The sequence below is a fragment of the Nestor notabilis genome, unplaced genomic scaffold (assembly GCF_000696875.1).
Source record: "Nestor notabilis isolate BGI_N333 unplaced genomic scaffold, ASM69687v1 scaffold436, whole genome shotgun sequence".
NCBI lineage: Eukaryota > Metazoa > Chordata > Aves > Psittaciformes > Psittacidae > Nestor > Nestor notabilis.
Genome location: NW_009932131.1, coordinates 36,306 through 49,559, shown reverse-complemented (window position 1 = coordinate 49,559; position 13,254 = coordinate 36,306). Strand labels below are relative to the sequence as shown.

General features: G+C 39.8%; 1 protein-coding gene across 1 annotated transcript; it reads right to left on the bottom strand.

Annotated features, from left to right (window-relative positions):
* Window positions 1–492: 492 nt before the first annotated feature.
* LOC104407040 (SH3 and multiple ankyrin repeat domains protein 2-like) lies at window positions 493–2,986 on the bottom strand (the record flags this gene model as incomplete). Its single annotated transcript, XM_010016213.1, has 2 exons — window positions 2,233–2,986; window positions 493–617 (listed from the first exon to the last, which is right to left on the bottom strand). Coding segments are annotated over exons 1-2 (300 nt in total), but the record flags the coding sequence as incomplete, so codon positions are not given.
* Between the last annotated feature and the right edge of the window lie 10,268 nt (window positions 2,987–13,254).

Below are 13,254 nucleotides of genomic sequence, written 5' to 3'. Positions count from 1 at the left end.
AACATCCATTGCTTATTTTTTTGTGATTGTATTTATAGTGCACTGTTGGAAATATCTCATTTCAAACCAAAGTGATTTGCTTTACTCTCCATGGTTTCAAACCAGCACTAGACCACTGATATTTCTGATTGCAGAAACAGTTGCATAAAAAGTCATCTATTTTGGTGACTGCAAAACCACAGAACTGATAGCCTACAATAAATACTGACATCTATCATGCAAAGAAGAATAAAACCTCCCAAATGTCTCTGATAGCGTGTTCCCAAAGAACAAAAAGAACAGATTGAGAATTCCCAGCCAACCTGAACATGGTTCTTTTCTAAATGCTTTCCTAAATGCGGCACGAGATTTTAATATAGATCAAGTGAAGTACATCACTGGTGTCACTCCACTGCCCTTGCTTTTCAGAAGCATCACACGCTTTTTCCCAACAAAGGGAACATCACTATTTCCCCAACAGAACACTGAGAATCAAATTGCAGGATCTCCTACCTCGATCAAAAAGTCTCCAGTTCTCAGGCCAGCTTGCCATGCTACTCCCCCTTCATCCACCGATTCCAAGTACTGCAAAGCAGGAAAGGCTGGAGTTGGGGTGAATTCTTCAATTGGTGTGTCAGCTTTAAAAATAAACACCACATTAAAAAAAGAAAGTTATGGAGTGCTTGTAAATACCACTTGAGTAAAGGCCTATTACTGGCCATTGGAATTTATGGTTAAAAAATGGAGGGTGCTTAAAGTAAGAGGGCTCTGCCTCAGAGGATATCAAGATGCTGGGCATAAAGTGCAATCTCTCTGCAATAGCAATCCACAGGTCTTCCATTCAGAGAGAAAAAGACATGCTTCTTTACTGACACAAACCAAATCAAGCTGTATGAGGCAAGAGCTGGATTCTGAGTATTCCAGGATATTCAGGATTACTTTAAGTAAGCCTTTGTATGCCTAGCAAAATGCTTGTAACTCTGGCAACATCCAGCTGAAAGTAAATGATGTACCATAGCCAGAAGAGAGCATCTGGCCAAACCAGGGGGGGAATGGGGTGGGTGGGAAGGGATGCAAAAGACCAACCTGATTCTTTCTTCTAGATTTAGAGGTATATTACAAAGAAGATAACAGAAGGAATCACTTTTTAGGCAAGGAGGCACAGCAGGCCCTGTAACAGCCCTCCCTTTCTCTCTGTCACGTACACATACAAGCAGAAAAGTCCTTGGGTATTTCACCTGAGGTGCCCTCACTGTTACAGAGAAAATCTGGGCAAAATTGCTGGGCTTACACAGAGGGAGTAACCTCTGCTCAATGCACAGACAACTCCTGCCAGTGGGTTAGCTAAAAGGTGCCTTTCCTAACACAACTCCCAACATGTTTGTTTAGCTAAAATTAGAGAAGCTTTTATGACACTGAAAATCTATGGTTTGGGAGGGGGGTGGGGGGGAATAGGGGAGAGCAAAAATGATGTCCCAGGAATGAAGATGTGGAATAATTTTCATGCTCAAGCAAGGCAAGGGAGAACCCATGTAAAATGAGGGGGAGCAAGAGATGGGACATACCATCATATGTATGTTTTTTAAATACAAAAGGAGCAAACTGGACTGAAAGTTAAAAAGCAAAGCATTAAATAGAATGCTTTTTTTAACTCTGAAGAATGCCATTATTCTAGGTTTTAGTCTACAGAAAAGTAACATGCAGCTTAACATATGAACAGCTTTTCAAATGAGCACACTACAGGCCATGCAACATACGTGCAGCTTCTAAAGATATAAAAAAAGATCATATTTTCATACTAAAACTGCACCAATGTCACCTTGCAGAAGATCCACACCTATTTTAAACAAAACATCACTCTCTTGTCTATTTCTATTCGCAGACCTATTTAAACAGACTGACATTTGAAATAAAGAAGCAGGTTTTTAAGGAAAGCAGGTTTCCCATAGTTAGGTAAACTGCACAACAGAACACATTAAGGACAAAATATTACATGTACCAACACAATAAAAATACAGACAAAACTTTCTCCCCCCCAAACAATTATACAGTGCTTCTCCTATGTAAAAATGCAAACTGCTTCAGACAGAAGCCACTAAAATCCGTCTGAGTAGTACAGCACACAGAGAATCCTGTTGTCTAGCAACCAAGTGCACCAAGAATAATTCCTGCTTATATTCCGAGATGTATAAATTTCTTCATGCCAGTGCACATCACACACACACACACACAAACACACACAGAAGCACATACCTTTTGCCCCTCTGAGCACAAATCCAAATCCTTCATTGTCTTTTTTCTGCAGGACCACTGCCTTTTCTTCTATTATGCAGTCACTGTAGAGAGAATTCCGAGGATAGCGACCATTATTACATCCCTTCATCACCACTGTAGTAGCTGCTCCTCCAGTGTGCAGGTTCATCATCATCACAGCCCGTTAATCAAATAATATTGCAGTAAGCAAGCATGGGAAAATAAAGAACAAATAGTAGCGAGGGGAAGACAAAGACTAAGCTGAATGATAAAAGAGAACATGACAAAGCAACTTAAAGGGAATAAAAAAGGCAGAGAGGAAAAAGAAAGAAGAAGAAATCATGCATGGTGGTTTGTGTTCTATATGAATGACTGAATGAACATGTGATCATGTAATCTGTTGGCTAGCTAGGACTCTAAAAGGAAAAAAAGTAAGTGAACTGAACGACAGTATCATTAAAAAACTCCTCAATCGTGGATGTACCAGATGCATCTTCTAGTGAAGCCAAAATGAAACCAACCAGAAGAAAAATGAGGCAGCATTTTAAATTTAAAGAGAATAAATTATGATTTTATATTAGCTAACTAAAAGGCACAAATATATTCTGAAAGCTATGCCTTGCATCAAAAGCCCTTTTTCAATCCTATTGAATGTTGCATGCTGCAAGAATCCCACATGATCATCTGACAGCCTACAATGCTAACAACGTGCAGCTGCCTTGGCGTCATCAGGCACCAATTTCCACAGCATCAAGAATCTGCATAATTGAAATAGTAACAAGGCATGCACAAGCAGGAAAACACATTTCTAAGGAATATTTCCCATCTTCCGATAAACAATTAGGATTATAAAACGAGGAGACGGTGTAAAGGGCTATTTATGTAAGCAGTATGTCCTTAAAGAGAAAGTAGCCTTAAGAATCTTCCTGTCATTGGTTAAGGAAAAAGTAGACGGTAGAGGAAGAAAAGGCATAAAATCCACATTAAAATGGGATCTTTCCTACACAGGGAATGATCTGCAAAAGCCTTACGTTGTTTAGTGCTTTTCATTAAACGCTGGGTTACTAAAAATAAGCTCACAGTAAAACCTGATTCTGAACGCTCTTTTAGGTATAAAATCATTACACAGCACAAGTTGCAAGATGTTCTTCTGAACAAAGGCAGTGTCAGGGGTTAAGTATTCATGAATCGGAAGCGCTGCAAAACACGCTGCTAGGTTGGCTTTAACATACCTACAAACCTAGTTAAGAGAGAGAGAAGTCTGAGCAAGCTTGCTTGCTTGCTTTCCTGGCCAACTGCTGTGACTGCTGGTCTCGTATGGAATCTAGTCCCTAAAGCAATGGATACGGTAAGAGACCGGATCCGCTCCGGTGCCATTAATAACCCAGAATGGGAGGAGGAAGGTAATGAAATTAAAATTGGCGTGACCTTTTTATCTAAAGCTCTGGACAAAGACAAGGATAATGAGAGCAGAACACCAGTGGAGAGCCTCCAAACCCCCCATCTTTTGTGTATCCCAGACTATCCTTTTGGTGACTTTCCAGCTCTGAGGGATGTGACTTCTTATTGCTAATGGGGTGACGTAGCTGTGTCTTCCAAACTCCAGAGTATTTCAACACTGCACAGGAATTCAAACTACCCCAGTGGTGACTTTCTGAGCAACAGATGATCTCCATAAGTATCAAGAGCTTTTAAATACTGTCTCTCAACTTTCTATTGTTTATCTTTCTTACTATTATTATATCAAGTAAAAGCTGTCCCTGCCCATGGCAGGGGGTTGGAACTAGATGAGCTTTAAGTCCCCTCCAACCCAAACCACTCCATGATTATTTACTGTATAATTCAGACATTACCTGTTCTTACAATTAAAAGCCAACCACACTCCTGCTCAGGGATATGAGGGTGTGATGAAACATGCAACCCCACAGAGCCCACACTGTAGTACTGAAGCTTTCCATCAATGTCCTAAAGTGACAGAAACTGAGTGAACCTGCAAGTGCACTGGCTTAGTTTCTCCATTTCAACACTCACATTTTCAAGATGGGGCCCCATACTGCTAAAGAGTCAAGAGTAAAGCTGTCTTCAGCCTTCTTCTTAATACACCAATTAATAAACCCCATTTCCTTCAAGTTTCCTTGCAAACAATCAACAGCTTGATAGAAATTAGAAGGCTGCTTTTGAGAATCTAATCATAGAAAGTGTTTGGTCCAAAGATAACCCCTTCTCTCCCCTCCCCAGATCCAACTCTTATCTCAATTCATTAACATAAAGAATTCAGAAGCCCATTAGCTGGTACCTCATGACACCTGGCTCTGAGTCTTTCAGTTTTGCTGACAAAAGCAAACAAATTCCTTTTATCATTCCTTAAAACACTGAAGGATGACGTTCCAAAAGCAGGGCTCAGAAAACTCGAGATCAATTCACCTAATCAACATTATGCACCTAAAAATAAGGCATCCAGGGTCCTGTCACAGCCAGCTAATGAAATCACAGGTATTTTCTGTTTTATGCTCACTTCTTCCTAATGCAGAGGTCTACAATTGTTCAGATTAAAAGTGTGAAAACCACCTATGATTTTCTTTTCATGTACTGCACATCTATTGCATAAACTACCCAGGTTTACACTTCAGTTTAGACACTGAAAGTGGGAATACTAAATTGCCAACGTTTCACAAAGTTTTGTGGTTTACAAGCAAGGGAGAGGAGAAAGGGAAGGGAAGGAGAAGTGCAACATGACTTTATGGTAACAACATGTACAAACCGATCTCCATTACTTGACAAATACAGCTTAATAATATATGTTTCAGTCACATACTACCTTAAGAAAAACCCCATCACAGCCTGTAAAGCAAAAATGTAGGTTTGAAAACATCAGATGTGTAGCTACTTCTCCTCATTTACATGTTAGGAGAAGGGCACCTGCAATAATCTTCTGGTGTGAGCAGTCTGAACTTGTTTAAAGCAATCACAGAAAGCAAACTGATTCTCCACACACACACCCCCAGTGTTGCAGAGATGAGAATTAGCAGGAAAAGGATGGAAAACAAACACGTGCACAGAAGTGAACCAAACCTGCAGCCTCCCCACCCCTTTTCCAGCAAACTCACTTTGCATCCCCAAGAGAAGGGGGCAGAAGAAGGGAAAAGAAGTTTAACCTCTGTTTGCTATATTGCTTTTTATTTGCTTTTCTGTGACAGGGTTGTCTTAGCATCAGCCTGGACCTCTTCACTGAAGACATACTGAAGGTCTGTTCACAGTCTACCTGGTTTTGGCAGGCAAAGTGGTGCCAACTGTAAAAGTAGGTCAAAATTTCTCATAACGAGCCTTCTTGGCAGCAGTTCTTTGATCCTGAAGGTGTTGTAAATACTTAGCAACAGAATGGGTATAGGGTATAGCTACCAGTGACAAATAAAGGCGACGTTACATTACAAGCATGTGCAGAGGTCTGAGCTCAAGCGAGAGGCGTTTCTTCACGGATGCTGTGAGTACACTCAAACAACACACTCTACAACAGTCCCTGCTACCTGTGATACACTGAATTTCAACAGGTAAAATCCTTAAAAGTCCATTTCTGCCCCATCTCAAACTGAAATCAAACAGCATCCATTTCAGAGACAGGTTTTCAGAATGCTATGAGTTCCATATGATGGTAATGAGTAATTTTAAAATCAATAGCTCCTCACTTAATAGGACACACATTACTTGGACTTTGGGCTGTGTAAGTCCAAGGTTCATTGCACACAAAGCTAAATGCAAAATACATCCTTTCGAGTGCAGAATACTTCTGCATGATGTAAAAACTTCATATAAAAACGTCAGGCTAAAAAACGAGCCTTCTGAAAAGCATTTTTGCTTTATCAAGACACTAAGTATTAGAAAACATACTTGTTCATCAGTTCATGTTCATCAGTTCATGTTCATCAGTTCATGTTCATCAGTTCATGTGGCTTCCCTAACACTTTAAGACTCAAGAACTGTGCAGAGCTGTTGGAATTTCCATACTTTTACAGACTCATCAATGGAGAAAAGGAAATAGATTCACCCATGTTCAGACAGGCACCTGAGATGTGAACTCAGCACTGTTACGTTCAAGACGACAACCATCATTTGGGTAGACTTTTCAAGACAGAATGAATTTCTGCTTTGCTAACAAAGACAAAACTTGAGGAAGGAAGCAGAAATGTCAAGTCCTTCATAAAGATCTGTATGAAGAAAATAAAGGTTGAAGCACAGGCTCCTGACGGAGGCAAACCCATGAAACCTGCCATTTCACAACTAGAGTAACTACACCTTACCGTAAAGCATGACTTACTCCAAAAGTTAAAATACTAAATAACAGAGATGGAAGCTGGCAGGACCATGGAACATGTTCAGGCCAGCTTGTAACGTGTGTATCATTGCTGACTTGAATCTGGGAAACAGCACATAGAGGATGCTCCACTCATCATTATCTGGAAACAGAAATGGCTGTTTGGCATATTGTCAATCTCTCCCTGAGGCAGAAAAAACATGAATTTAAATAGGAATTATTTTCCTGATTCTCTTCCAATGGTGCATCCACCAGAAACATAACCTAAGTCAAACATTTTCAGCTTTAACAAACTGGACTACAGCCTTCCATGGCAGCAAAATTATCTAACAGATCACACATGAGATTCAACCAACCAGAGCCACAACCAAGTGAGTGTGTTTATTTTCTATATTTCTATATTTTGCCTTTTCAACTACCTATTCTCACCTTCCAGCAATGCTTTCTGTAAGCACAATATACTCCTACAAAGGATAATCAATATAAAAATACAATTACATATTTTGTCCTGCCCTGAGTCAAAACACATGCAGACTTGCTCTGTACAACTGTTCAATCCTGCCAATATCATTTCAGTCACATAAGACAAATCTAAACGATTTCCCTGTAGAAAGTATGTTTACCTGAAGTTTTACAGCAAGATGTATTTGGGAGGAAGGCATTAAGAAAACATCTTTGAATAGATCGTTGATAAGAACCTCAACATTCTACTCAAGGAAGACACAACCTGCCATTAGAACAGAAATACTGTAAACTTTTCAGTTGTTAAACTCCTTATCAGGTAGCTAAAGATAGAAGTTCAAGGAGTATAATGATGGGACAATAATTAAAATATAATGGAGAAGGGATGAACAGAGTCAGAATCACAGAATGGTTTGGGTTGGAAAGGACCTTAAGATCATCTAGGTCCAACCCCCTGCCATGAGCAGGGACACCACACACTAAACTATGTCGCTCAAGGCTCTGTCCAATCTGGCCTTGAACACCGCCAGGGATGGAGCATTCACAACTTCCTTGGGCAACCTATTCCAGTGCCCCAGCACCCTCACTGTGAAGAACTTCTTCCTTATATCTAACCTAAACTTCCCCTGTTTAAGTTTAAAGCCATTACCCCTTCTGCTATCGCTACGTCCCTAACAAAGAGTCCCTCCCCAGCATCCTTGTAGGCCCCCTACACAGAAGAACTAAAAATGCAGGGTTGTCCTTTCTGCTCCTCCATATCTGAGGCCAAGAGTTTTTTCACAACAGGGTATATCTAAGTAAAAACAATGTTTCCTTCCTTTGCAGTGTTTGACTTTCCCCTTTCTTGTCCTTATCCCAAAACCCATCAGAATTGTTTGTAGGAACTCACAGATTCAATTGTTTCTCATTTCCTCACGTAGGGTACTGGGCCTACATTTTCTTCCATGGAGTTACTGAACATAAAGTGGAGTTAGGCTGAAGTTGAACTGTTTCCCAAAACAATGATTCCATTATCATGATCCAGAATTCTCCCATCAGCACAACATTTACTGTTAAAACTGAATTAAATGAATTAGATGTCATATTTGGAGGCAACAAAGCTGCCCATCCATAAAAGCTAATACAGTTCTCAAAATACTCTTCACAGTGTCTTCAGAATACACTGGAGAACAAGCATCATTCCATCAGGGATTCATGATTACAAGGACTCCAAGTCATTCTGCTATTTCACCGAAACAACAATTACAAAATCAGGGCTCCATATGGATGTGCAGCATGGAATCAAATGCTTAGTAGTTCCTATGGATTCCAGCTTCACAGGTGCTCTCAAAGAAACTCAGCACCCAACAAGTATCTTTACTTGCACTTCCAGCTGCTGGTTGTGTGTCAATGCTTTGCTGGCACTCAGGCAAAAAACAAAAGATGAAAATAGGGAAGGAAAAGAAGACCAACACCATCATCTTTGTACTGTTATTCTCTCTGACTTTGTAATTTGTGGCAAATAAATTCAAATTGCAATAGAAAGGACATTCTAATTTCTCCTCAGCCAGCTTTACATTTCCCTCAAGGCTGAATGGCACAGCCATGTCCTCCTCAGCTGGAGACCTTCAGGCCAAGTAAATGAGTGGGAAAAGAAAAGAGGATGCTTCAGTAATACTCCTATCTACTTCCTATATTCATATAGTTGTCTTTTTGATCTCCTCTATCAGTGCTGTTTCTACAGAGCTCAGTGAACATCACACAGAGATCTTTGATCATGAGAAAAACAAGGCTGCATATTTTAAACTGAAATTCATCTGCTGATGAAAGAGGTATATGCCAGGCTGTAGCATGCCATAAAAGACATTTAGATATTCCCTAATTCTTCAATTGCCCAGAGGAAATTACAGACTACAGTAAAACCTGGCAGGGCGTCTAACTTCTTCCACTTACAAAGGTGTTTCATTCACACTTTCAAACAAGTAAACAATTTTGAATTGGTTTTTGAATACTTGACACCCTTGGTAAAAATGAATAGTTCTTCACTAAGTTATCAGAAACATTAGGATCAGTCATGAAGTGATTCCACTACAATTAGGAAGTCAGAAAGATTGTGCTGCTTTTTCCAGCCCTGTCATTACCAGTTGCCCAAAAGATTAACCATAATTACACAAAGAAGTATGTTAAAGACAGTAACAGTGCTGTATACTTCTGTGAATTTATGCTACAAAACTTTACAAAGAAATACAGGTTTTAAGGAGAAACATTAAATTTCGTGACACAAGTGCAAAGAAGTTAAACAGTTTTTTATGCAGAACCAAGGAGAAACTTCCTCTCTTTGTATGTGTATCAGCCCACATTCTTTTATCCAGCCTTTAACATTCTTTGGGCTGCAGGAGAAGGGAGTAGGGGATCTAAAGGAACACCCAAGGCGACTGATTTGGCTAGTACTACTTTGGGGTTTTTTTCCTGTTTTCATCTTAAGTTGCTGAAACTGTAACCACTAAAGTAACGTGTTGACCTGGCAAAACAGGAAGTCAAACAACCTCCTGGAAATAGAAATCATCCAGTAAAAGCCTGATTCTATATTATACAGAAATCTCAGGATAGAATAATGAAAGGGAAAAAAAAAGTCAATGGTAAGGTCATGATCCTATATAAATACACAACAATATATATAGGATACATGTGTGCCCGTGTGTATGGATAAATGGATATCCATATATGAATATATATATATACTATATATACACATACACAATACAATGAGTACATATAGTCTTCTTTAAGAGAAATGATATTATTCTCTTGCATCTGCACTGGTAAGGAGAAAACAAACCAGCATGGTGGGGTGAGGAGAGTGACAAAGCGAGCTTAAAAAAAGGAGAAGCATCATTATCTGAGTTTCATTTGTATTTCAAAGATAAGGCCCAATTCAACTAGCACACAAAGTAAAAACTAAACAGGAAACATTCAGGCAAGTGTCCTTCTAGTATAGAACAGGCAAGTTTTATAATGCAGAGTCCTTCCAACCATTTCATACAGATGTGCCATCAACCACATTAGTATTTTGGGCTACAGCATGCTCCACTTAACACTTAGTAGCGATTTTCAGTTGTAATTATCAACTATTTGAGCAATCTAAGCTTGTATTATTATAATATTAATATTCATCACTCGTACTACGAGCCCTGAACAAACAGACTGTACAAACATACAAATGTTTAGGTAACCAGGATATTTATCCACCTTGGTTTTTAAATCTACATTTCTCTATCCCAAACCAGCTGCAGTTCCAGTCCCCCTCTTGCCACCAAACCACACAGAAATAGGAGATTTCTCTCTAAGCATCATAACATGCAGAGTATTTACACAAAAGGAATAATAAGAGCTATTATGAACAGGACTCCTTTGCTATACAAGTTTATTTAATCAATAAGTCTCCAAGTGTTTTTGCTAAAGATGGTCAATGTTATCACAGGCAACCCAGACACACAAAAAAGAATGTGTTAGCACATGGTTAGCAAAGATTAGCACACGTTAGAAAGGTTAGCAAACAGGACAAGTAACAAAGGTAGAACCAGGGAAGTAAAGCCAGCTTTAAGATACTTGCATAAGTGTACAAAAAAATAACTATATATAACAATAAACATTTTCTTCAGCTGTTCTTCGAAAACTTATCCTCTAAAACATAAACATATAATAAGTTAAAACTAAGGAAGACATTCTTCACCATGAGAGTAGTAAGGCACTGGCACAGGGTGCCCAGAGGAGCTGTGGCTGCCCCATCCCTGTCAGTGTTCAAGGCCAGGTTGGACACAGGGGCTTGGAGCAACCTGCTCTAGCGGAAGGTGTCCCTGCCCGGGGCAGGGGGTTGGAACTGGATGAGCTTTAAGGTCCCTTCAACCCAAACCAGTCTGGGATTCTATGATGGAATCAAAGAATCATGGTATCTAGTTCCTAAAGCTCTCCAATCATTCCCTATGCTTATCTCATCGTTGGCAGATACCATATAGGACTTTGAATTCTTTCCTTCCCTTTCTAGAGAGCCACTGGAGCACATGCACAACTGTGCAGGGTTGGATGTGCATCAGTCCCTGAAGCTGAACATCTGCCAATGGCAGATTGGACAAGTCCAATTTGTGCTTCCCCAAAGTACTCCTGCAGCTCCTAACCCAGCTGTGCTACCTGCTCCTTATCTTCCTGAAAAACATGGTGCACAGTATTCCCTTCTTCTTGTGCAGTTCTGCCACCAAGCTTTGCATATGCACGTGCTATGGTAATACAGTGAGTTGTATCCGCCTTCCTCAGGATCTCTCAATTTGTTTCTGTAATACACTTTTCGTCACGCTTTCAGGAATAAAAAAGTGTTTTATTTACACTTCCAAAATGTGTTCCGAGCCCTTTAAGGTGGCAGTTTGACAGTGCAGGTCTTTGTAACAATTACTAAACTCACTAGACATTTCAGAATCATAACTCAATTTGCTCACTCAACCAGAGAGTCTGAACATACTAAAGGCTAAGCATAAGTAAATTATGAAATAGGGGGAAGAGACTGGTGATTCCAGGAATGATGTTATCCATGAGTTTCAAATTAGTTTTACGGAATCCCTCTGGGTTTCCATCACACCCTCTTTACTACGAAGAGCAGGAGGAATTACCATCCTCCTGTCCTGCATTCCTTGGAAACGAAATACAGCTCTAACCACAAGAAGTCTGAGTAACCCTGACTGTTCATTTCAGCTTTCCAGATGTATTGCACTTCAACTTCTACATTGTGCTGAAGTGTACAGTGCTTTAATCACCAGTGTTGAAAATCCTGTAACATTTCATGGCATTTGAGTACAAGGCATGTTACAAGCTTCAAGTTCTGTCTCAAAACAAATGAGGTATTACCAAAGACACGGAAGGAAAGTCCTTCTGAAAACATTTGTCCAGTCTTTTCTTCTCCAATAGCATTAAAAATATAGCATGGGGTGAGAAACGTTGATTTTCTATGATTTTACTAAAAAGACACTAATGGGTGATTTCAATTAGAGTTTAATTTTCACATATCCCTTTAAAAATCACCACATGATTTTACAATCTCATTAACAGCAAGAAGGAGGTGGCAGCTCTACCTTTTTTTGTGAAATACCTTCTCCCCTCTCACCATTTCTCTAATTACACCAATCCCTTGAGTTATTTTAAGCCTCCTCCAAATTTTGTCTGCTTATCTGCGAAGCAGCTTGAGAAACATCCACCTGAGCAGCTTTCCTGTCTAACACCATCATCCTTTTCAGCATTGATTTCAATGCATGGCCAGGTCAGCCCACAGCTTTGGTAGCAGCAAGATACCACTGACTGTACCAGCAGATGAAGAGATTGAACTCTGCTTTATTTAAATTGGATATTAATTTTCTTAAGTGAATGTTGAACTGGAATTTCTCCTTATTGTCCCCTTTCCTTTGACATTCAGCTGTAGCTCACTGGTTATACTGATGCATAATTCCTGGAAATATGAAGCTTTTCTTTTTTAATTACTGGATAGATTTTGGGTTACCATTTCAAGCCAATTGAGTAACTAAAGATTCAGAGAGTTCAATTATAAATGTGTTTCAGAATTTATGATGTTTGAAGTGTTTACAGCAGAGGTATAAACCACCTCTGCTTTAGTTAGTTCTGACAGTGCTATGCCATCAGTCTTTGGAAATGCCAGTTTCAAGGATCATAGAAATCATTTAATGGTTTGTGTTGGAAGGGACCTTAAAGCTCATCTGGTTCCAATCCCTGCCACGGGGAGGGACCCCTTCCACTAGAGTAGGTTGCTCCAAGCCCCTGTGTCCAACCTGGCCTTGAACATCATCACATGTTAAGCGATCACACAATCTACTCAGTATCAGCCCTAGTTTTCAACTGCAGCATTAAATGTAATTCTGAGACCTGTTATCTGTGCCCAACATGGGTTTTTAATCTAAAAAAGATAGAAATGAGAAGAGACATGAGTAGCAGGCATTTTTCTAACCATGCAGTTACCACTATTTCCTAGTGCACGCGTTGAACTTAACATTCACTGTTCTTCCGTTCCAAATTTTGCCATGAAGTTATAGTGAAATCCTTATTCATTAAAGCAAATCCTTCGTTAATAAATTTTAGTCTAAATTAAGCCTTTGTGAGACATTTCATGTCAGAGACAGCAGCCACCCGAGCAATACCACCAGCGAGTCAATTGGCGTATCTGCCAATCATTCCAATCCACCATCCCCACCTGCATGCCACAACCTCTGAGGCTG